This window comes from Balaenoptera physalus, assembly GCF_965194825.1.
Source record: "Balaenoptera physalus genome assembly, chromosome: 16".
NCBI lineage: Eukaryota > Metazoa > Chordata > Mammalia > Artiodactyla > Balaenopteridae > Balaenoptera > Balaenoptera physalus.
In genome coordinates, this window is record NC_138898.1 from 76,188,938 (window position 1) to 76,213,824 (window position 24,887).

The 24,887-nt window shown below is 48.2% G+C and overlaps 2 protein-coding genes across 5 annotated transcripts; one reads left to right on the forward strand and one right to left on the reverse strand.

Annotated features, from left to right (window-relative positions):
* Window positions 1-7,852: 7,852 nt before the first annotated feature.
* CLN3 (CLN3 lysosomal/endosomal transmembrane protein, battenin) lies at window positions 7,853-19,951 on the reverse strand. 4 transcript variants are annotated; one of them, XM_082429385.1, is made up of 17 exons: window positions 19,601-19,951; window positions 18,743-18,932; window positions 18,432-18,554; window positions 18,229-18,331; window positions 15,726-15,822; window positions 14,842-14,913; window positions 14,350-14,429; window positions 14,128-14,213; window positions 13,413-13,485; window positions 13,184-13,327; window positions 12,249-12,361; window positions 11,328-11,374; window positions 11,178-11,246; window positions 11,028-11,083; window positions 10,796-10,889; window positions 8,341-8,481; window positions 7,853-8,234 (listed from the first exon to the last, which is right to left on the reverse strand). In XM_082429385.1, the coding sequence occupies exons 3-17, from the start codon at window positions 18,475-18,477 to the stop codon at window positions 8,115-8,117; spliced, it is 1,341 nt and encodes a 446-aa protein (XP_082285511.1). In that variant the 5' UTR covers window positions 18,478-18,554; window positions 18,743-18,932; window positions 19,601-19,951; the 3' UTR covers window positions 7,853-8,114. The 4 variants fall into 4 exon arrangements, with proteins under 4 accessions (XP_082285511.1, XP_082285510.1, XP_082285512.1 ...); XM_082429384.1 differs by lacking the exon at window positions 19,601-19,951 and having other exon boundaries at window positions 18,743-19,095; XM_082429386.1 differs by lacking the exon at window positions 19,601-19,951 and having other exon boundaries at window positions 18,770-18,932.
* Window positions 19,952-20,396: 445 nt separating this feature from the next.
* On the forward strand, window positions 20,397-24,874 carry APOBR (apolipoprotein B receptor). Its single transcript, XM_082429348.1, has 4 exons — window positions 20,397-20,542; window positions 20,883-23,549; window positions 23,641-23,903; window positions 23,994-24,874. Exons 1-4 carry the CDS (start codon window positions 20,486-20,488, stop codon window positions 24,061-24,063), a joined length of 3,057 nt encoding a protein of 1,018 aa, XP_082285474.1. The 5' UTR covers window positions 20,397-20,485; the 3' UTR covers window positions 24,064-24,874.
* The last annotated feature ends 13 nt before the right edge of the window (window positions 24,875-24,887 follow it).

Here is a 24,887-nt window from a genome sequence, read left to right on the forward strand (position 1 = left end):
TTTATGTACCTATATCTATATACAGAAAGACAGGTTGACAGATCTATCGATAACTATTTATCTGTCTATCTATAACCATCTGTCTGTCTACCTAGAGAGAGAGATGGGATGACATGATTTCTTACACAAATCATGTCATATTTTATGTGCTCTTCTACGTCTTATTTCATTTTTCATATATCTTGCAGCTCATTCTTTAATGCTTATGGATCTCTCCTTTTTTTTTATAAATTTATTTATTTATTTTTATTTTTGGCCGCATTGGGTCTTCGTTGCGGTGCGCAGGCTTCTCATTGGGTGGCTTCTCTTGTTGCATAGCACGGGCTCTAGGCGCGTGGGCTTCAGTAGTTGTGGCACTCGGGCTCAGTAGTTGTGGCTCGTGGGCTCTAGAGCACAGGCTCAGTAGTTGTGGTGCACAGGCTTAGTTGCTCTGCGGCATGTGGGATCTTCCCAGACCAGGGCTCTAACCTGTGTCCCCTGCATTGGCAGGCAGATTCTTAACCACTGTGCCACCAGGGAAGCCCTCTCATTCTTTTTTTAAATTTTATTTTTAATTGAAATATAGTTCATTTACAATGTTTCAGGTATACAGCAAAGTTATTTAGTTATACATGCATATATAAATAGGTATTCTTTTCCAGATTGCTTTCCACTATAGGTTATTACAAGACATTGAATATAGTCCCCTGTGCTATACACTAGGTCCTTGTTGATTATCTATTTTATATACAGTAGTGTGTATCTATTAATTCCAAATTCCAAATTTATCCCTCTTCCCTTCTCATTCTTTTTAATGGCAGACTATCATATCATTATATATCATGAAATATAAAATGTGTTCCTATTGATGAATACCTCTTTTAAATCTTCACAACAACCCTGTAAGGCAGATATTATTGTCCCAACCCTCTTTTTTTTTTTTTTTTTTTTGCCATATGTCACTGTTTGTGGGATCTTAGTTCCTTGACCAGGGATCGAACCCAGGCCCCCTGCAGTGGAAGCACGGAGCCTTAACCACTGGACTGCCAGGGAATTCCTTGGCCCTCCTAAGAGGCCAAGTGACTTGCCCAGGATTACACTGCTAGCCTGTATTTTAACCCAAATATTATTTCACAGCCATCTGAACTATTGGGAGGTTTGCTGTTTTAGAGCTAGACGCTAACAATGTTTGAGTTGCCACAACTTGGTCTTATGAAGAAGATGGATGGGAGTGAGGACAGCAAAGTAAAAAAAAACCCGAGGATGTCTTCCTTTGTGAGTATAACTAGGTTCTGTAACTGGAGCCAAGCAGAACGTGGGTGTTTTTAACGGATGAATTTTGTTAATGCCTAGATTTTGATGAGGTCCTTAATGGTTCCAGAGCAAGAAGCACACCCTGGAGGAACTTTTGATCAGTCTGGCATCTCCAGTTCATTGTGGGCGTCACATGACCCTAAGCAAATTGCTTCTCTCCCAGTGCCTGTAATAATGTAACCAGCAAGCAGAAAGGTGATAATCATTACTGGCAATTGAATAGCAATTTCAAATGCATAAAGGCATGTAAAACTCATAACAAACTTGTAGGTAGGCAGGAAAAGCAGCTATTACTAACCTCATTTTACAAATGAGAAAACTAAGACTCTGAAAGAGCAGGAAATGGTTAAGCTACTGACAGAGTGAGGTCCTCTGATTTAGAAGCCACAGAAGACTCTTCTGAATGTATAATTTTATTTTCTAATACTGACCACAGTGGAATAAATCATAACTTGGAAGGGGAGTGGACTGAGAGGAGGCAGAGAACAGAGCATGGGGTAGGGAAGGAGGTGGTGCTGACTCCTCGTTGGGACTAAATCCTGGGTACCATGCCCTCTCTTACTCAACTCCAGCCACTGAGGCCTCAGCTCAGGCAGACTCAATGCCCCACTTTTAAAACAAATATCTTGAAACATTTTATGAAATTAATAGATAATATAAACTTCTGACACACACTATTTTATTTTACTTTGTATGTGTTTTATTTTCCCAAATAGCCACCAAGCTCCTTGAAGACAAGGATAGTATCTTGTATGTCTTAGTAGCCCTCTCAGTGCATTTCCCATAGTACGTGTTCAATAATGTGTTCTTTTCATTAGTATTATTGAAAGACAATAATAATAATAAATATTGAAGACATATACAGCTGAGTGCACCAACTGTTTTGACTTCTACTGTAATCAATTAGTTTTGCCTTTTCTTGAGTTTCATGTAAAAAGTAGAATTATAAGGTATGTCCTCTTTAGTGTTTGGCTACTTTCAGAAGCCTATAAGATTCATCCATGTTGTTACATGAACTGAAAGTTCCTTCTTTTTTGATTGCTGAATAGTCTTCAATTGCATGACTATGTCACAATGTATTAATTCTCCTGTTGATCTGGGCTCTTTCCAGTCTTGGGCTATTGTGAATAAAGCTTTTATCAACATCTTAATACGAGTCTTTTTGTGGACATAAATACTTATCCTCTTCGGTGGAATAGCTGAGTCATTGAGTAAGTGTACTTTCAGCTTCAGTAAATACTGCTGTGCTCTAAGTATATTTATAAAGGAAAAATAGGAAAAAAATTTTATTGAAAATATGCATTTAAATATGTAAATGTTGAGACGTGATTTCCCTAGAAGATATAAAGAAATAGAGATTTGCACCTATTTGCAATGACATAGTTTGGATTTATGAAACGACGATTATCATATGAACAAACGTTGAATTTTTTTCTTCATACTTGATATTTTGAAATAAGTATGTGTATATATACTTAGCATTTTTATATGTACTTAGAATAACAGTGAATGAGACACTGGGTGTTGCCTTTAGTGAGGGGATTTTCCAAATACAGCAAAAAGCTCTTGGTAAATGTTCAAACAAAATGAAGTGCAGTCTTCCTTCAATGAACATGATAGTTGAAATCCTGGAAAATTCACGTACATTAAAACCAAGCAAGATATACTTTGGGTTCACATGTAAAATGGAATTAGATGTCTGGGTTGCGGGGAGACACTAAAAAGCCACTCAGGCGTAGGAAAATTACTTTTCACACAGGACCATGTTGTGCATGGCAGGATGGCTAGGCCCTCACCCTCTAAAGGGCTCTGCTCCATTTACAGTGAGATTCAAAACCCCACAAACTTCCAGAATGATGATAGGGGGCAATACCACCCCATTGAGTACCACTGTTCAAGACCTGTTCTGTAAGAACAACCATCTGTGGCTTATTATATTTAACCTAATTAATTAATATTAAATGAAATTAAAAGTTCAGTTTCTCAGTTGTACTAACCACATATTTACTGCTTAAAAACCACATGTAGCAAAAAGTACCCACAGAGAAAAGCCCAGATCCAGACTGTTTCACTAGTTAATTCCTCAAATATTTAAAGAATTAACACCAGTTCTTCACAAACTCATCACAAAAAATAGAAGAGGGAACACTTCCCAACTCATTCTCTGAGGCCTGCATTGCCTGGATATCAAAACCAGACAAAAATGACACGAGAAAAGAAAATTACAGACCAATTTCTCTTACGAATAGAGGCATAAAAATCCTCAGCAAAATACTAGAAAATCTAATACATAGACCATGACCAAGTGGGATTTATCAGAAATGCAAAGTCAGCTTTACATATGAAAATGAATATTAATTCGCTAATACACCATATCAATAGAATAAAGGACAAAAACCACACGATCATCTCAATAGATGAAAAAAAAAGCAGTTGACAATATTGAAAACCCCTTCATGATCAAAACACCTAACAAACTAGGAATAGAAGGGAACTTCCTCAATATGATAAAGGGCATCCACAAAAAATCCACAGCTAATATCATACTTAATGATGAAAGACTAAAAGCTTTTTCCCTAATATCAGGAACAAGACAAAAATGTCTACTTCTATTTGAATGTTGAAGAATGTTGCCACTTCTATTTAATGTTGTAATGGAGGCTCTAGTCAAGGCAATTAGGCCAGAAAGTGAAATAAAAAGCATCCAGATTAGAAAGGTTTGCAGAGGACATAATCTTGTATATAGAAAATCCTAAGGAATCTACAAAAACCTATTTGAACTAATAACAAGTTCAGCAGAGTTGGAGCGTAAAAGATCAATAGACAAAAATCAATTGTATTTCTAGACACTTGTAATGAAGAATCCAAAAAGGAAATTAGGAAAGTAATTCCATGTACAAAAGCACCAAAAAGAATAAAATACTTAGGCATAAATTTAACAAAAGAGGTTCAAATATATACGATGAAAACTACAAGCACTGTTGAAAGAAAATAAAAATCTAAATAAGCAGAAAGACATCCTATGTTCATGGATCATAAATCAGCGCTTTCACTGCTGTGGCCTATGTTCAATCCCTGGATGGGGAACCAAGATCCCACAAGCTGAGTGGCGTAGCCAAAAAAAAAAAAAGTTTTTGTTTTTTTTTTAATTTCACATGTAAGTGAAATCATACAGTATTTGTCCTTCTCTGACTTATTTCACTTACTATAATGCCTTCAAGCTTCATCCATGTAGTTGCAAATGGTAGAATTTCCTCATTTTTAACAGCTGAATAATATTCCATTGTATATATATATATATATATATATATATATGTATATATATATATATATATATATATATATATATATATATGTATATATATTCCACAACTTCTTCATCCATTCATCCATCAATGGACACTTAGGTTGTTTCCATGTCTTGGCTATTGTAAATAATGCCGCTATGTACATAGGGGTGCAGATATCTTTTCAAATTAGTGTTTTTGTTTCCTTTGGATATATTTGCAGAAGTGGAATTTCTGCATCATATGGTAGTTCTTTTAATTTTTTGAGGATCTTCTATACTGTTTTCCATAGTGGCTGTGCAAATTTACAATCCCACCAACAGTGCCCAAGTGTTCCCTTTTCTATACATCCATGCCAGCATTTGTTACCTCTGGTCTTTTTGATGATGGCTATTCTAAGAGGTGTGAGGTGACATCTCATTGTGGTTTTGATTTGCATTTCCCTAATGACTAGTTTTGTTTTTTTTTTTGGCCACGCCACTCGGCTTGCGGGATATCAGTTCCCCGACCAGGGATTGAACCCTGGCATGGCAGTGAAAGCCCCGAATCCTAACCACTAGGCCACCAAGGAACTCCCATGACTAGTGCTGTTGAGCATCTTTTCAAGTACCTGTTGGCCTGTTGGTCTTTCGTATTTCTTTGGAGAAACATCTATTCAGTTCCTTTGCCCATTTTTAAATTGGATTATTTCCTTTTTTTGCTATTGGATTGTATGGTTTCTTTATATATTTTGGATATGAACCCAGCAATCTGTACTTTTTAAAAAATTTTATTTATTTTATTAATTTATTTTTGGCTGCACTGGGTCTTCGTTGCTGCGCGCGGGCTTTCCCTAGTTGCAGTGAGTAGGGGCTACTCTTCATTGTGGTGCACGGGTTTCTCATTGCGGTTGCTTCTTTGTTGCGGAGCATGGGCTCTAGGTGCGCGGGCTCAGTATTTGTGGCTTGCAGGCCCAGTAGTTGTGGTGCAAGGGCTTAGTTGCTCCGTGGCATGTGGGATCTTCCCGGACTAGGGATTGAACCCGTGTCCCCTGCATTGGCAGGCAGATTCTCAACCACTGCACCACCAGGGAAGTCCCAGCAATCTGTACTTTAACAAGCCCTCTGGTGCACACTAAAGTTTGAGAACCACTGGCATAAGGCAATGTAAAAGGTAAAGGCGGGATTCAAACCATAGCATGATCTAAGCTAACATATACTGAGTGCTATGGTTTCCCAGGAGCTCATGTAATTTCCACAACCACCTTATGCTGTGTTGATACTATTGTTATTCCCATTTGACACGTCAAGAAATTAAGGTGCAGAGAGATGGAGAGACTTGTCTAAGATCATAGAGCTACTGAATAGCGGAGTTGGGACCCCAAAACCAGGTTTCTCCACCGCCAAAGCCCATGCTATCAAGCACTGTGTCAGCATTTCCCCTGAGTGTGGGCCACAAGCATCACTGGTAGAGATGAGGTAGTCTCAGGGGGTACCTGAATGTTCATTTTACACTCTAACAGCTATGTATTTTTAAAAAATATTTATTTATTTGGCTGCGCCAGGTCTTAGTTGTGGCCCGCAGGATCTAGTTCCGTGATCAGGGATCTAGCCCGGACCCCCTGCGATGGGAGCTCAGAGTGTTAACCACTGGACCACCAGGGAAGTCCTATGTATTTATTTTAATGTGTCATAGAAAAAATATATATAATCAGCATTCGAAGCTCGTGATTTCAATAGTAACATCGTTTCCCTTTAAAATGAGTGAATTTTATTAAAAATTAGTTGCTTTAATGAAAAGTATTTATTTGGCCATACTGTGAGGCTGTGGGAACTTAGTTCCCTGACCAGGGATTGAACCCAGGCCCTCAGCAGTGAGAGTGCTATGTCCTAACCACTGGACCACCAGGAAATTCCCTTTAGTGAAAAAAAAATTTTTTTTTTTAGCTGCACCACATGGGATCTTAATTCCCTGACGGAACCCGTACCCCCTGCAGTGGAAGCACAGAGTCCTAACCACTGGACCGCCAAGGGAATTCCCAAAAAATCTTAACAAATGTACTGTTATGCACAGATATCACAAATATGGTAGAGACGGTTAACAGTGAAGTATGGGAAATACTGCTAAGCCAACCTCAGTTACTTTAAAAATATATAACGATTTGTGCATTTTACTGTATATAAATAGTACCTTATTTTTTAAATTTTATTTATTTATTTATTTATTTATTTTTGGCTGTGTTGGGTCTTCGTTGCTGTGTGCGGGATTTCTCTAGTTGTGGCGAGCGGGGGCTACTCTTCGTTGCAGTGCGTGGGCTTCTCATTGCGGTGGCTTCTCTTGTTGCGGAGCACAGGTTCTAGGCGTGTGGGCTTCAGTAGTTGTGGCACGTGGGCTCAGTAGTTGTGGCTCACGGGCATTGTTGCTCTGCGGCATGTGGGATCTTCCTGGATCAGGGCTCGAACCTGTGTCCCCTGCATTGGCAGGTGGATTCTTAACCACTGTGCCACCAGGGAAGTCCCCCTACAAGTCCTTTTTTAAGGTACTGTTGGGACTTCCCACATGCCGTGGAGCAGCTAAGCCTGTGTGCCGGAACTACTGTAGCCCGCATGCCCCAGAGCCCACGAACCGCAACTACTGAGCCCGTGTGCTGCAACTACTGAAGCCCGAGCGCCTAGAGCCCATGCTCCGCAACAAGAGAAGCCACCACAATGAGAAGCCCTCGCACCACAACGAAGAGTAGCCCCCGCTCACCACAACTAGAGAAAGCCTGTGTGCGCAGCAATGAAGACCCAACGCAGCCAAAAATAAATAAATTTAAAAAAAAGAAAGGGGACTTGTAAAATAGACTGGATTCTAGGTAAAAATGTGCATGCTGAAGCATTAAGAGGGAGGTGTATTGCAGTCAACCTCCTACTTTGAAATGCATCACAAAAATAAGTTGAACTAAGGAAAGGATAGATTTGCATGGAAGGTTGGCTACATGACAAAGCAACTAGAACAAAACATTCATTGTAGAACCCAGGTGGTACATACATCAGTACTCATTGTGTAAGTTCTTTCAACTTCTCTGTAGGTTTGGAAACTTACATGTTGGGGAAAAAATGCATACCGATTGTCCCACACAGTGAATGAATGAGTAAATGAATAAAGGAATTAACAAATAAGCAAAGCCTCAAAGACTAGACAATTTGCTGAAAGACTTTCTTTACACACTCCTGTATATATTCCAAAGTGAGCTTACTGCTTTTATAATAGAAGAAAATGTTTTTTCGGAGAGAAAAATGGCACAAGAGTCAATTGATAAAATAGGCATTTATTCTGAAGGCATAATGCCAAGAAATTCCCCGAAAGCAGCTTGGAAGTGGAAGAAAACTGCTGCGCCTCCATCAAAGGGGAACAGGACCTCAGCACTTTTCTACATCCCAGCCGTGTAGGGATGGCTGGGGGCAGAGCTCATGGGTGGGCTCTGGGCTGTGGGTCTGGGGTCGGTCCGACCTGCCCGCCTGTCCGTGTGGGCCCAGGTCAGTGTGTCCTATGTTCCAAGGAGTCAGAGTGTCAGGAGAACTGGCAGAGGAAGTCGTGCAGAGGCAGGGCCAGGAGCCCTGACATCGAGATCCCCAAGGTGTCGGAGATACAGGCGGTTGCCATGGCAAACTCCCGGTGCTCACTGCTGGTCTGGGGAGGGTGGGGAGCAGGCGTGAGGCTTCAGTCCTAGCTACCCCTGCCTGGCACTTTCCCAGAGGGGCCACCCACCCACAGCCCTCGACCGGCTGGTGCTGACCTCCAGGGCAATGTTGTGAAAGGTGTTCACGTAGGCCGCGCCCCCCAGGAGTCCCTCATACAGAATGATCAGGAAGACAAGGTAGATGCTCGGCAGGAAGCTCAGCCACACGTCCGCCAGCAGGAAGGCCAGGTTGAGGCACTGTGGGTGCAGGTGGAGGGGAGGGCTGAGCCTGGGACCAGAGATGGGCAGGAAGGGAGGTGCCATCCCGTCCAGCGGGCCCCGGTTCTGAGAGAAGCTGATGAGGGTGAGGGCTGACAGGCCTGGATCAAATCCCACCACCCAGCTGGCCTACCAGACCCTGGGATCTGGGGTAGGCCTTCTCCCTACCGCATCCCAGCATCCTAGACCTTGGGGGTCTCCTCCCTTTGCCCATGTCACTCCTACCGCCTGCGATGCTATCCCACCTTCCCCCACTTGGGCTCTCCTAGTCACCACCGTTCACAGCTCAGCTTGGATCAGGGTCACTCTCACTCCTATGATCTCATTCCTCTTCCCAAAGTCTCCCTGAATGGAGAGGTTCCCCTCTATTTTACCAAACTGAGGCTATGGTGAGAGCAGAGCTTCTCAACTAGGCGTGACTTTGCTGCCTAGGGGACATTTGGCAACATCTGGAGATGTTCCTGGTTGTTACAACTGGGAAGGGAGGGTGTTACGGGCATGTAGTGGGCAGAGGCCAGAGATGCTGCTCTACATCCTACAGCTCACAGGACAGCTTCACAACAAAGAAGGATCCAGCCCGAAATGCAGTAACGCCAAGGGTGAGAAACCGGGGCTTAGATGTTCCCACGCCTTCTAAGAAGGCTCACTGACCTCACCCAAGGGTGTAGGTCCCTTTCTCTGTGCCCCAGTCCTTCAGGGGATCCCACTGTCCCAGTCCTCAGCGCACAGGGTTGCCTCCCCAGTGTGTAGGCCACCCCAGTGGTTCACATGCTTAACATACACACAGATCACTTGTGGATCTTGTTACCTACACAGGCCTTGCCCTCAGAGGTTCTAATTCAGGAAGAGTGAGGTGGGCTCAGAGATCTGCATTTAAAAGAACACACCCTGGTAATGCTAATATGACCCTAGAAACACTGCAGATGTTTTCATCTGGAGCATTAGGCCAGACACTTTCTGTAATGGAATTAAATGATTATAAGCCGCTAATTCTATGAAGCAGCCTTGGTTAAAATTACAGCTAAAATCATAAGCTACACATTTCAGTGGCATCTAATGAAGAACCCTGAGTTAAGAATTGTTGATACAGGGACTTCCCTGGCGGTCCAGTGGTTAAGACTCCGTGCTTCCACTGCAGGGGCATGGGTTCGATCCCTGGTCAGGGGACTAAGAACCCAAATGCCCCGCGGTGCAGTCAAAAAAAAAAAGAATTGTTGATACAATCTGGGACTTTGCGGGTACAAAGCCCTGGGGTGGCAGTCCTGCTCAGACAAATAAGGAAGAAAGTTAGAGGATATTTGCCTGCTGTTGACATAACATTAAAGTGTAATCTACCCTAATTCTCTATATTGTTATCACAGAATTGAGTTAAAATTATTAAAAAGGGCAAAGAACTTTCCTGTAAGAGTTGAAGCTTTATTTTAAAGGCGATTTTTTATATGCCCTTCTGGTCCCAAGATTATATAATCTAATATCCCCAGAGGGATATTAGAGTCACCGAGAATAATTTGGAGGTTGCCAATGACTTGTTTTAAAGTGTTTTCAAGTCTGACCACGGAGAACTCTGACATTTAGAAACAAGTAAGAAGACATGAATGTTTAAAATCATGTTTTCTTTCCAAAAAAAAAAAAGAGTTGAAGGTTTTTTTAATAGTTTCCTTCAGTGGCTGTAGACACGTGACAATGAAACATGAATGCTGGTTACATAAAACTCCTTTTGTTAGACTGTTGCAGGTATTTTCGTTCATTTAAAGCTTAATCACTTACATGACCTTTGCCATGAATTTGCTCACCAGCCTTGAGATAAATAACCTGTTGACTACAATGTCACTGATTCTATCGTAATTAACCATCCAGGATAAAAGAACTGGACATTATCCTATCCTTGGAAACATTATTTGAAAGCCTGCCTCTCTGCATGAGGCTTGGGCAAATAGTCATTAAATAAGTGCTTCTAGCTGATTAAGACACAATACAAATTCTTGTTCTTTCATTCTTCGCATTTCTATTTCTTACAACCATGCCTGATTTATACATGAGGAAACTGAGGCTCAGATGAGTTCAGGGACCTGCCCTAAATCACGCAGCTACTGAGTACAGAAGCTGGGATCTGCACCCAGGTTCGCCTGGCTCCTGAGGCCACTCATTTTACACAGAGCCCTGCTGGCCTCCGTTCCCCGTGCTTAGGACATGACGGTATGCAATCAATAACCCCTGCTGAGGGAGGGAAGCATGGGGCCTAGGGAAGCTGGGAGCCAAGGCAGGCGGAGAGTGAGGGCCAGGGGCTCAGTACCTGTAGCAAGGCCAGGGCCCATGTGTGGCGGATGCGACAGCAGCGGAGAGAGGAGCGGGAAGCAAAGACGCCGGCCTGGTACAGCATCTGGTACCTTCAAGAGGGCAGGGAGTAAGAGGAAGCTCCTCCGGTGCCTACTCGGCAGGGCAGCCCCTCCCAACCCCAGTCCTTACCATCAAAGTCCCGCCCCCCAGCCCACCGACGTGCTGCCACCCACCCTCAATCTTCTCACCAGCGGTATTGCTGAGCGTGACTCAGGAACGTGTTCCGGAAGAAGAGGAGTTCAAACTGCAGCAAAGACCAGACGGGGGAGATGGACGGGGATGTGTGGGTCCCCACCCTCATCACTATTTCCACACCCCTCCTGGCAGCCCTCACTCACGAGTCCCTGGTTGATGAAATACTCAGCAAAGTAAACCAGCACCAAGGGGACGATGTAGCGCAGCAGGCCCTGGAAGGGTCAGGAGACATAAGCGGGAGGCTGGGAGATGAACACTGGCCACAGGGGACATGCCAGAGCCACCGTCTGTACCTTAAACACGGTCCACCTTTCCTGAAGGGACAGGTGTGAGCTGGAGCCTGCAGGGGGGCAGGGAGAGAAGGGCAGGTGAGGTCGGCACACTGACTCAGAAAAGGGGTGCTGGTGTGCAAGAATCAGCCAGCCAACACAACAGTGTGAATGCACATACGCCACTGGACTGTACAATTAAAAATGGTTAAATTGGTAAACTTCATGGTATGGATACTTTACCATGATTAAAAAAAAAAAAAGTAACTAGATGAGACTTCTTCATGGCTCTTGTACAGCTTGATGGCAGTACACCCCTACCCCAGCCACAGTGGGCCCTTCTTTCTGTTTTTGAACACCCAAGCTCATTCCCACCACAGGGCCTTAGCACTTGCTGTTCCCTCTACCTGGAACCTGTTCACCTGGATGTGCACAGGGCTGACTCCTTGTCATTCATATTTCAGCCCAATGAGATGTCCTCAAAAAGGCCTTCACTGACCACCTTCTCTAAATAGAACCCCTTTCCTCCCCACATCTGTCATTTCTTGCTTTTTTTTTTTTTTTTTGGCCGCACTGCATGGCATGTGGGATCTTAGTTCCCCAACCAGGGATCAAACCCGTGCCCCCTGCAGTGGAAGCGCAGAGTCCTAACCACTGGACCACCAGGGAAGTCCCCCCATCTGTCATTTCTAAGCACGTCACTCTGTTATGTTCTTCTAGTACTTATCAACGTGTGAAAACAACGTGCTTCCAATTCAGTTATTTGTTTATGAATGGTACGACACATAGTCAGTACTCAGTGAGTATTTCTTGAGTAGATGAATGTGATTGGCTCTCACCATAACCAGCACGCCTATCCACTTCCTCTTCTGACTGCCCACAGTAGAGAGGAAAAGGCTGAAACTCAGAGAAAGTGACCACTCCGACGGTCACTGTGTCTCCTACCTGGCTTCGACTCTGAGGCCTCGCTGTTTATCAGGGGCTGCCGGGCTGCCGTGTCTGCCTCCCCTTCCCCTCCAGGGTCCTGGGGCCCAGGAGACGTGAGCAACAAGAAATAGCTAGAAGTGGGCAGAATGAAAAGAAGATTGAAGAGCCTCTGTCAGGCTGGAAAGGTCACTTCTTCCCAGGGCAGCCCCCCTCATTCCTCCTCTCCGCCAAGGCCCTCCATCCCCCGCCAGAGAACTCCAACTGCGCAAAAATGCTTCTTTCTCTGGAACTGAAATGTATCTTCCTGTTGTTTCTAATCCACGGGCCCTCGTTTTGACTCCTGGCTCACACCAAGCGTGTCAGCCCTGTTTTCTTGTTGTTTTTCTAATAATCACTCTAGCTACCATTTATCACGTGTTCATTTTGTGCTAGGCCAGAAGTTTCCAAAGTTTGGTCACTTATGTTTTGCCTTCATGATATTTGCCATATCCACATTCCCTCTGTGTATAATATTTTTTATTTAATAGTTCCCTTTCAATTGATTCACTTTTTCTACATGGCCTTATCCTAAGTGATAATCTGTGAAATCACAGGTTTGGTCGACCAATTGAAACTTTTCCTAATTCACATGAAAATACACACAAAATGAACAGAGTCTATCCTTGTCCCCTCATTGTGGGAACCACATTGTAATGAATGCTTCACGCATGTCACCGCACGGGGAAGCAAGGAAAGCCACCACTATTTGAAATACGGGAAAACTGAGGGTCAGAGACGTAAAGTAACTCGTCCCATACAACACAGTTAACAAGTGGCAGCTCCAGGACTCAAACTCGGGCCTATCGGAGTCCAGAATCCACATCCCCCCACATGGCTGTAGGGATCTGAAGATTGGGATCGTGATCAAGTTCTCTCTCCTCGAATCCCTCTTCCTCCCAGCCCAGGCCGCTTACCTGGCCAGCAGCAGTGCGGGTATACCCAGCATGGACAGCAGGGTGTGCTGGGGAGAGAGGCCAGCCTGGGTGAGGCCCAGGTAGGACAGTGCCCCCAGCAGACCTGCTCCCCCAGTACCTGAGGACCACCAGGAGATCACAGCCCTGAGAAGGAGAACACAGTAGCACGAAGAAGGACCAAAGCCAGCAGTGGGACCCCCTCCCCTCACTCCCTGCTCTGCCTGCTTACCTGGGGTAGAAGGCGGTGAGTGCAAGGAAGGTGACCTCCCCCAGACCTGAAGAGATGCTAGCCAAGACCACACCTGGGGAAAGACAAGCATGGCCATACCTACCTAGCCTTTCCCCAATAGCCTCAATCCCCTAAGGGGTGTGGCCACAGCCTCCTCTGCATCCGCAGAGAGGGGCTAAAAACAGATCCCTAGGATAGGCTGGGCTCCAGATCTGAAGTAGAACCAACCCCTTCCTCTGCATGTCCTCTCATAGGGAATGGTACTTCCATCCGCCCAGTTATCAAATCAGCAGTAAGAACTCATTCTTTTTTTTTTTTCTTTTCTTTTGGCCACGCTGCGAGGTTTGTGGGATCTTAGTTCCCCAACCAGAGACTGACCCCAGGCCACGGCAGTGAAAGCACCAAGTCCTAACCACTGGACTGCCAGGGAATTCCCAAGAACTCATCCTTGATGCCTCCTCCACCTCCATCACAGACGCTTGGTGACTCTGCTCATCTTGATCTCCATCTAATCTGTCCGTTTCCTCCCATCTTCCCCACCGCCTACCCCTCCAAATCGACCTCATCTCCCTTCCCCTATTGTGACAGTCTTAGCATGCTTCTCGGGGGTTACAAAAATAATCCCTCTCCTCTGGGAAGCTGGGGAGATTACCCCCACCAATGCTCTGTTGTAGTTCCTTGGAACCCCCCACCTGACACAAAACCTCACACTCACCACACAGGCTGATTCCCACCGAATGAGAAAAGGCAACCAGGATGAAGCTTCCAGCAGCACAAATCCCACCGGTGAGCACCCGGGGGCTGAAGGGAGATACGGGCCGGGGGGATGGTCAGCTGCCATTCTCAGCTCCCCAGCCCTCACGCCACCTCCTCTGCTCTCCCAGCCTCCCCACTCTCAGATCCCACCTGCCTTTCCTCCCGCCACCTCCACCCAGACCTGTAGGGCAGCAGATGAAGGCCAAGAGGAGCCAGCAATTTGATGACGAGGGTGGGAAGGATGTCTGCCAGGAGCACCGCCTGGGACCGGAGAACAGAGTAAGACCCCAGACCTTCCCAGGGACAACCCTCCCAACCAAGTGGCCAAGCAAAGATAGAAACCAGCCCATTAGACCTGCTACAAACACAGGCTCTGAAGTCACACAGATCTGAGTTCCAGTCCCAGGTCTGCCGCTCCTTAGCTGTGGGTCAAGGTATTCATATTCTCTGAGCTTCAGTCTCCTTATTTGGAAAACGGGGATGATTACAGAGCCTAACTCACAGTACTGTTGTATGGATTCAAGAAGCTAATATATGCTGCACACAGAAAGGGCTCAGTAAATGGCAGTCTTAATCAGTAGAGTCATGATAATACCAGCTGGGTGCTGAGGGGGGGTGGGTGGGGTCTCTAGACACAGAGTAAGGGTAAAGGGAGGACCAGATGGGTACTCACAGCTGTGGAGACAGAATTGCAGTCAAATCGAGATGAGCTATTATGGGAGGTGGGTGTTGGGTCTGGGTCCACCTGATGGGAGACAAGAAAATCTTTCACCCAGGGAGGCAGGAGGGCAGACAAACAGGGCCAGGCTCCATTCCCAGCTCTGCTCTAACTTGAAGGATGGCCTTGGGTCAGCACTGGCTTCTTAAGACCTCAGTTTCTCTATGTGCACAAGGGGGAAGGGGAGGTTTCCACAGAAGTCTCAAACTAATGGTCCACACGCCAAAGATGGCCTTGTAAGTGGACTTTATTTGGGTAACACACTCGGGAACTTTCATTTAAAAAATTTGGGTTTCCAGAAAAATCTGTTCTTGGACCAAATTCCCTGTTGGACCTGCAAGGTGGTAGCTGTTCCCCTTGGGGCTGCATCCTCCAGCTCATCATAGACAAGAGGTTCTCGACCAGAGATGATTATACCCTTCAGGGAACATCTGGCAATGTCTGGAGACATTCTTGTTTGTCACAACTGGAGGGTGAGGGATATGCTATTGTCATCCAGTGGGTAGAGGCCAGAGATGCTGCTAAACATCCTACAATGCACAGGAAAGTCACACAACAAAGAATTATCCAGCCCAAAACATCAACAGTGCTGGGGTTAAAAAACCATGCCTTAGACCATAGTCCCACCTGGCCAACGTTTGAGTTTGCAATTGCTTTACAAGAACAAATTGATTCTTAAAGACCCTTCCTGTTCTGAGGTCTGGGAACTTTAGCCATCTTGCCCCACCCCTTAGCCACCTCATTCCATGAATTTTTCAAGTGGGTTTCTGCCCAAGGGTGAGTCCCTCATCTTCCCATAGGGACTAAACATGGTGGTGGTGGTAGAGAGGGTCACTTACATGGCTCTGGTTCCCAGGTGCTCTCTGGTGACTGAGGATGTCGTGGGCAGCGCTGAGCATCACCACGTAAGAGAAGTTGTTGCAGAGGCCCAGGAGCCTGGAGTGAGCAGGACAGATCCCCCCACCCCCCAGTTTTATTGAGATATAATTGACATAGAAAAATAGACATATAATTATATACAATCTATCCACAGTCCTAGCACCAAACCTCCCCCTTTCCTGTGCTTTCTTTTTTCTCTATCGCCAGACCCCATCCCCACTTAGTGCGAAGGTTAGAAATACAGGCTTTGGGACAACAAACTTAGGTTCATATCTAATCTCTGAGACTCTCCCAGGAAGAGAAGGAAGTTATCCTTGATGACTCTCTCCTCCAAGCTCCCACCGTGATCCAGTTCCCGGGGCATTTCTCATCCACTGATCCACTGTCTCTGACTGTGGTATGGTAGAAAGATCCTGGGGGCTTGAAACCCAAAGGACTATGTTCAGGTCCCAAGTCTGCCACTTCCTACTTGAGTGGCCTCAGTCTACTCATGTGTAAAATGGGGATCCAAATTTCTCTCCTGACTATCTCACAGAGTGCTGTAGGGATCAAAACAAGATGATACCCTTTATGATCCATGAAGGATCTGGTTCACTTATTCTCATCTCCCAGAGCTGCCATCAGTGATGGGACGGGAACAGGGCCCAGCACCAGGATATCATGTGTCCTTTTCACAAGCCTCTGAAGTGGTACTGCTGCTCTTCCCATTTTACTGCTGAGAAACTGAGGCTCAGAGAGAGAGCCTCACTTCCAACCCAATCTGTTACCCAAGTCCTTGATGTTTAGGTTAGTGCTAGAAGTATTTCCCAAAGCTCAGTATTCGAATGATTTTAGGAGGTAGATGGATGACTTTTAAAAGGTAGTGATGCATTTATTTAAACGTGCATTAGGAAAATACTGGCTTTCCGTCCAGAGTAGTGATTCATAGTTTTTTTTTTTTTAAAGTACATGTATTTACAAATTTAAAGGCTGAATTGGATCTCCAAAATATACAAGCAGCTCATACAGCTCAATATCAAAAAAACAAAAAACCCAATCCAAAAATGGGCAGAAGACCTAAATAGACATTTCTCCAAAGAAGACATACAGATGGCCCAAACACATGAAACGATGCTCAACATCACTAATTATTAGAGAAATGCAAATCAAAACTACAGTGAGGTATCACCTCACACCAGTCAGAACGGCCATCATCAAAAAATCTACAAACAGTAAATGCTGGAGAGGGTGTGGAGAAAAGGGAACCCTCATACCCTGTTGGTGGGAGTGTAAATTGATACAGCCACTATGTAAAACAGTATGGAGTTTCCTTAAAAAACTAAAAATGGAACTACCATATGACCCAGCAATCCCACTCCTGGGCATATACCCAGAGAAGACTATAATTCAAAAAAACACATGCACCCCAATGTTCACAGCAGCACTATTTACAATAGCCAGGACATGGAAGCAACCTAAATGTCCATCAATGGAGGAATGGATAAAGAAAATGTGGTACATAATTACAATGGAATATTACCCAGCCATAAAAAGGAACGAAATTGGGTCATTTGTGGAGATGTGGATGGACCTAGAAAGTGTCATACAGAGTGAAGTAAGTCAGAAAGAGAAAAGCAAGTATCGTATAATAACGCATGTACATGGGATCTAGAAAAATGGTATAGGTGATCTTATTTGCAAAGCAGAAATAGATACATAGACGTAGAGAACAAATGTACGGATACCAAGGGGGAAAGGGGTGGGGAGGCAGGAATTGGGAGACTGGGATTGACATATATACATTATTGATACTATGTATAAAATAGACAAGAGATGGGAACATACTGTATAGCACAAGGAACTCTACCTAATGCACTGTGATAACCTAAATGGGAGTGAAGTCCGAAAGGGAGGGGAGATCTGTATGTGTGTGGCTGATTCATTTTGTTGTGCAGTGGAGGCTAACACCACATACTAAAGCAACCACACTCCAATAAAAATTAGTAAAATAAAATAAAGTCCTCACAACATGGCAAGGCACCTGCTATCATCCCATTTTACAGACAAGAAAACGAAAATTCAGAGAAACTAAAATCAAGAAGATAACCGATGAGATTTGTCTAGAAATTAAATGATTTGTTACTGATATTCATCTCAGAAATGGTCACACAGAAGATTTCAGAGACACGAATTCTGAATTTGAATAGATATTATTTTCATGAAAAAATAAAATAAAGGCTGAGTTGGTTGGAGTAAAAACATGAAGAAAATATCCCTACAGGTCATATGAGAAGCTGGCCAAAAGGTGAAGGTGATAAGGGAATGAGTGAAATTTGGGAAATTTACACATGGCCTCAGGGCAAACCAAGCGGTTCAGTAAATATTTTGTGGATTCAGCTCCTTTTTGGAAGCTCAACTCTCTTTTCTCACCCCTCTTGTTGCTTCCCTCTTCCCACCCTACTTTTATTTCTTCAGGCCACTCACCAGAAGCCCACCGCGTTCTTCCAATGGGCGCCCTGACGGTCCTGCGGCGGGGGCCTAGGTGCCGGATCGGCCTCCTCTCCTGGAAGGGGGAAAAGAAGAGGGCCTGACCCCTACCCCACTCTCAGGTGCACGATGGGCCAACGGGCGTTCTCCCGGGACCGAGGAAGTCAATCCCGTGAGGGTGGGCAGGAATGAATATTCACCCTCCGAATCCGAAAGGCGCCGCCGAGAGCCCGCACAGCCTCCCATGGCATCAAGTTCAGGTCCCCCGAGGGGTCCAAAGTCAGCGAGAGTTCAGAGTTGGCTCCGATGAGGCGGATGAGGGTCTACGACAGGCGAGAGGGATCAACGCCCCATTGCCGGTCCCAGCTCCGGCTTCTCCGCTGCACTGGCGGCCCCACGAGCCAGGGCCCTAACCCCAGGTTCCACCTCGCGCCCTCGTACGCCCCACCACGCCCCACCCGTCGGACTCTGCCCCCGCCCCCTCTAAAGCAGGGGGCCCTGCAGCCTGTACCTTTAAGAGCACCTAAACATTCCGCACCCAGGAATGACGGGTCACGTGACAGCACCTGTGGGTCCCTCATCACGTGCCTGAAGGTCCTCACCACTTCCGGGTCTTTTCTCGATCTTCTCTTTAGACCTTCCCAGCTTCGGGGCGGGGGACTGAGAGAGGCTGGGAGAACCCTGGAACCACCGGTTTAAAACTGGGTAGGATCAGCAAGAAGAACCATGACGTTAGCTGGGGACGCCCAAGGCCGTGACCTACCGTACCAGCACTAATCATGGCTGCCGGTGGCTTCAGCTCCTCTGCAACTGCCGGAAATAAATATGGCCACCTGCCTAGCGGGTACTGTTTCTGGCTGACAACAAATGCAGCCAGCTTCAGGTCACTCTTATTTCTATCTGTTGCCTTTAGATTGCTTTAGAAACTGCAAATAAAGATAACACCCACCTAAAAAGATTTCATGAATTGTCTGTTGGCAGTATCCAAGGTGGTTAAGAGAGACCTTTTCTCAAATTACCTTAGAACCAAAGTAGTAGTTCAACCCTGGTTTTACAGATGAGAAAACAAAAAAGGAAAGTTACTGATGAACATACAACGTTAGACCTAAAGGTGACCTTAGAGACTCGGCAATAAGAAATAGAGCACCGGAGGCAGGGGTGCTGGCTGAGCTGGCTGCCGCAGGATTCCTGCCTGCATTAAGGGTGCTCAGACCAGCTGATTCTAAGGCCCAAGATTCTGATTCTGTGATCTCATCTAGTTCCTCTAATTGGAAATTTGGAAAGTGAGGCTCAGGGAGGGGACCCAAGGAAGAGGTGTCGATTAAGGTCACTTCACAAAGTCCCAGATAAGCAGCGATTATTCTCTTACCTTCCTCTAGGTGGTAAAGCAACATCCTGAATTTTCTTCATCACGTCTTTCCCCTGCTAATCTCTCTTGTGGGCTTCCAACAGTCAGTGCCCACCTCTCCCAGCTCTTTCTCACCACCAGGCCCTCAGACTGCTGTTTGAAATGTACCCCCTTTGGTCTGCTTCCCAGATCACTCAACCAATGAAAAATGGGGTCCTACTACCCATGCAGGGCTCTAGAAATTCAGCAACATGTCATACATGGCCTCCACCTTCAAGGAACTCAAAGGAGGGTAGGAGGTAGACGTGAATAACCACAGTACAAAGTTTAGCCAAGTTTCGTTTCGCAAGAATGACTACAGGTGAGGGAATGGGCATTGGAGCCACCAATCCAGCCCCTTCTTCCTCTTGGGCAAGCATTAATGACCCTGAAATGAGAAGCCAGAGCTCTTACCAGCCCCCTCCTCACTCCTACTCCTTGTCCCCAGGCAAAACAGGAACCACAAACCCCAGCTTCCTCTCACAGAGAGGCTGTGGCTTTGGGGGGAGACGGAAACGGCTGAGGTGTAAATACAAGACCTGAGTCACTTGAGCTGCAGTTGCCACATGCCCCCTCCCCCCTCCCCAATTCTGAGGTCTCCTGCTCCTGCTTTTTCCTTTGGGTCCTCCTCCCTTGCCCTTTAGCTCCGAATGTACACCACCTGAGTCCCCTGTGTGATATACACCCATTTCCCAGCCTGGGCTGGAAGCAGCTGTGGGCATTGCAGAAGGTGGGCAGGGCTCGGGGTGGGGATGCGTCAGGGAGAGACAGGGGAAGAGGAAGTGTCTTGGGTCCTGGGGAAGACTGGCTTGGTGGGTGGGGACAATCATTGTCAGCTTTCTGGACACACAGACAGAGACAGACAGGATGGATTTCCTCCGGCTACATCTCCCTGGGCTGCATCAGGCCTTGAGGGGGGCACTGGTGAGAGGGGCAAAGAGAGGCCAGAGATTTTCACCCTGCTCCCTGGGGCCTCACCTTCCTTTCTCCCTCTGAGCTTCTCCTCAGACTCAAGATTCCTTCCCCAGGATCAGACAGACTGCTAGCCCGATCTTCTATGGATTTCAATCCCCTCATCTCCACAAACACATCCACACACCTCTAATCTAGGCCCTTTCCTGCTCCTTCTGCAGATCCTGTCCCCCTCCTCCTCCTAGATCCTAGAACCCCTCTTCCTTCTCCCGAGTCCCTCTGGCCCAGGGCCCCGAGGGAGAGGGCTGGGCGTCCCCTTAATACCTTTGTCCCCATCCCTCTTTTCTTCTAGGAGTCTTTCAGCACCTTTGTCTCCTACCTTATGGGAGATGATGTCCCCACTGCAGAGAGGAGGGAGGCGTGTGCAGCTGAGGAACTGGGGGAGGTGGCTGCAAGAAGGCTTGGGGGGAAGGTGGAGGAGGAAGCCCAGGAGGCCGTGGAGGGCCTTGGAGGCAGCCAAAGCAAGGGGGATGGAGGGCTGAGAGGGCCTGGAGAGGCTGGAAGATGCCAGGAGGAAAGCTCAGCTACAGAACAGACCTGGGGTGGGGGAGAAGGCAGCTCCCATGGGTCTCAAGCAGATAGGAAGGACACTGGGGCCTGGGAGGCAGCCACGGCCACTAGATGCCAGCATTCAAGTATCCCCCTGGAGCCCAGAAAGAAGTCTGAGGCAGGGTCTGAGGCTGGTCGAGACAGGAGTAGCCAAGCGCAGGACAGTCAGCAGCCCGATGAGCAGGAAGTGAAGAGAGAGGAGACACTGAGAACCTGGGAACGGGAGGAGGAGGAGGAAGAGGTCAGGGCAACAGAGCCAGGGGTGGCTGGAGGGGCGGAGTCAGAGGGGACCTGGCACAAGGAGCTTGAGCGGAAGGTGAGTGTTGATGGGCAAAATGTGGCAGAGGACAGAAAGGAGTCAGAGCATGGGGTTGATGAGACAGCTGCAGAGGAGATCCAGGGGCCTGGAGCCAAAGGGGCTGGGAGGGAAGAAGAGGTGGTAGTGGTAAGGGGTGGCCAAAGCACAAGGGCACAGGGGACACAGGAGCCAGGGGCAGAATCTGAGGACAGGGAAACCTCAGGCAGGGAGGAGGCTGACCTCCCAGGGGTTGGGGAGACTGAACATAGGGCAGTCCCAAGAGAAAGGATCCCAGAGGGTACTGGGAGAGTCTGGGCCCTAGAGGAGACCTCCAAGGGAGACCAGGAGGAGGAGGAGGTGGATGAGAATAGAGAGGCTGAAGTGAGCCTGTTCCCCAAACAGACCCAGGCCCTGGGAACTGAGAGAGTGGAAGAAGCGGCCAAGCACCAGGCAGCAGGGAGGGAAGCTGAGGAAGGTCAGGAGTCAGAGGCGGAGGGAGGGGAGGGCTTTGAGGGCCAGGCAGATCAGGCTGAGGAAGAGGCTGTGGAGAGGCAAGACTCAGAGATCAGGGCTGCTCAGACCAGTCTCAAGGAGGTGGTGCAGGCAGAGGAGGCCGAGGAGCAGCAGAAGAGTTGCTGGGCTGCAGAGGCTGAGCTGCTCCAGGACAAAGTAGCAAATGAGGCTGAAGGTGATGTTGACTTGGAGGCAACCCCAGAGGCCAGGCCCAAGAAGGAGTTCAGCAGGGAGAGGGGTGAGGAAGAGGCTGAGACCAGGGGAGAAGCACTGGAGGTGGGGTGGGGTGGCCTTGAGCACAGGGTCACTGAAGGCCAAGAACCTGAGCTGGTGGGAGGCCCCCAGACCCCCACAGAGCAACCTGAGGAAGGGCAGGCATGTAAGGAAGAGCTCTGGAGCATTCCAGCCCTGAGCAGAGAGGAGACAGACAGGAGCCTGGAGGAATATCCCAGGAACGTGGGGTATGTAGAACCTAACAGCTCTGTGGCTGAAGCCTGGGAAGACAGAAGAAGGGATGTGGAGACAGGGAACACCCGGGAGGAAAAAGCAGATGCTGAAGAGGGGAAGGAGGAGGCTACAGGAGGCCAGGCACCAGTGGCTGAGGCTGAAGGAGGCCGAGAGTCTGCACGACCAGAGGTCCCAGAGGCAGGCGGGGAGTGGATGAAAGTAAAGGAAGCCTGGCATGAAGCAGAGGAGGGGGAGGCCCCTGGAGCAGAGAACCAGGAGCTGGGTGGAAGGCAGGGAGCAGAAGCAGGGACCGTCCAGTCATTGGGAGAGTCAGACATCACAGAAACCAAGGAGGAGGAGGTAGAGGCTGCCGTGCCCTGGGGGGCAGACAGAACATCCAGGAGAGGCTGGAGGCTGGAGGCGGAGGCTCCGAGTCTCCAGGACAGCGACGACATGGAGACAAATTCTTTGGCTACCGAGATCGTGGAGGATAAGGCAGCTCTGGATGGAAGGGCTCCTGGGACTGGGGACAGGCCCGGCAGAGAGGCTGAGGAAGCATTCGGGAGAGACCGGGATTCAGAAGGGAGAGAGGAAGCCGGCGGAGGTGAGGACCTGGTAGAGGGTGAAGAGCGGGAGAAAACAGGTGGGCAGGAGTTTGGCCTGGAGGGCTCAGCAGAGGAGGAGGTGCCTGGCAGAGGTGGCCAAGGAGAGGCTTCTGAGGCCACTCGGGAGGGTGAGCCCGGGGGAGAGCAGGCTGAGGTGGAGGAATCCGCAGTAGCAGAAGGAAGCTGGGGGATGGATGGCGTTACCTCGGGCTCCCAGGTGGTGAGGGTAGAGGGCCTCCCAGGAGGGCACACACTGGGGGAAGAAGAGGCTGGAGGATGGCAAGCGAGGGAGCAGGGGCAAAGCAGTGAGGGGCAGCATGGGGACAAGCACCCCGAGGGAGAGGCACAAAGGCCCCTTGAGGTGGAGGATATCGAGGTGACTGGAGACCAAAAGGCAGAGGCCAAGGAGGTGGATCCAGAAGGCCTGGAGGACGTCCAGGGCCAAGAGGACCAGTCAACCAACCAGGACCCTGCAGAGGCTGAGCCTGGACCATGCGGGGAGGCCACCGGGAGCGCCAGAGGGGGTGCTCACAGCAGCTGGAGCGAGGTGAGGGCTCCAGGTAGCGTCCTGGGCTGGACAGAGCAGAGTCTCGAAGCTGAAGCCAGCCCCGTGGTACCCCGTGCCCTCTTCCCCGTAGGCCCTGCTGCCTGGGTCTTGCCTGGATGTCTCTGTCCCGAGGAGCCGAGTACTCCTTTTCCGCAGCTCCTCGCAGCGCCGCTCCCGGCCCTCCTTCCGACGGACCCCCGCCCCTGAGCAACCGGAGGAGCCTCCCAGCCCCCCACCGGAGGGAGAGCTGGTAGCCCCCGAACAGAGACTTCTCGAGCCAGAGCACCCCCCAGAGCCAAGCTCCTCCAGCCCTGAAGGGACTCCATTGCCAGCCAGAAGGCCCCTGGGACAGAGGTAAGCACAGGGTGAGGTGACCGGCCTGGGATGGGGAGGAGGCTGACGGCATCTGGACACCAGCTCCCACGGCCTGTCTTCCGTCTGCAGGTTTGGCCTGGCACACCCTGGCATGATGCAGGAGCTGCGAGCCAGGCTGGGCCAGCCAAAGCCCCAGTGACTGGGACGTGAGGCTCGGAAGGCTGGGTTGAACCCTGCTCAGCCTGACTCCCTCTGCCGCTTTGGACGCATCCTTTCCACCCTCTGGGCCTTAGTTTCTTGATGTGTCATTCACGGAGCAGACAGAACCAGATGTCTGCGCGAACCATGAACTTAAGGAGTCTGACTCTGCAATGTGGCTGGTGGACCACTGCCCCGCTGGGGTCACCTCTCTCTGATGGCCTGCCTTGCCTACCTCCCCAACCTGTCTCAGCTGCTTGGAGGACTGAGCGAGGACAGAGACAGTTCTCCCCACAGCCTTCCCTCTCTACTGCGCCCACTCCTCGACCCCCCCATTCTCAACCCCCCACCAGGCCCTGGAGAGCTGTGTAGGACTAACGCAAACCTCTGGGGCTGAAGCCGGCCTCGAGGAAAAGGTCAGGAGGGCCAGTGGTGCTCCATTTGCAATCAAAGAGAAGCAGACCAGCTGCCTTGACCTTCCGAAATGGGAGCTCAGTCTCAGAACTCCGCTGGTTACTACGGCAGCCACCAGCTGAACAAGCCAGAGTGGGGGAAGGTGGGCCAGGAACCCCAAAAATGTAAGATCAGAGAGGAGTCCAGGGTAACCAGAAGCTGCAGACTCTGTTCCAGGGCCCCTTTGCATGTCAGGCACCCCTTCTCTGAAAAGAAGCCGAGGCAGAGAGAGGGTGAGAGTGCTTTATTAGGCACCCAGCATGGCAGCCTAGTCTGAGGATGACTAGCAGGTCCCCGAAACAATAAATAAACCATTTTTCTAAACAATAAATAAATATCTAAGAAATAAATATCTGGCAAGGACTGGAGGGG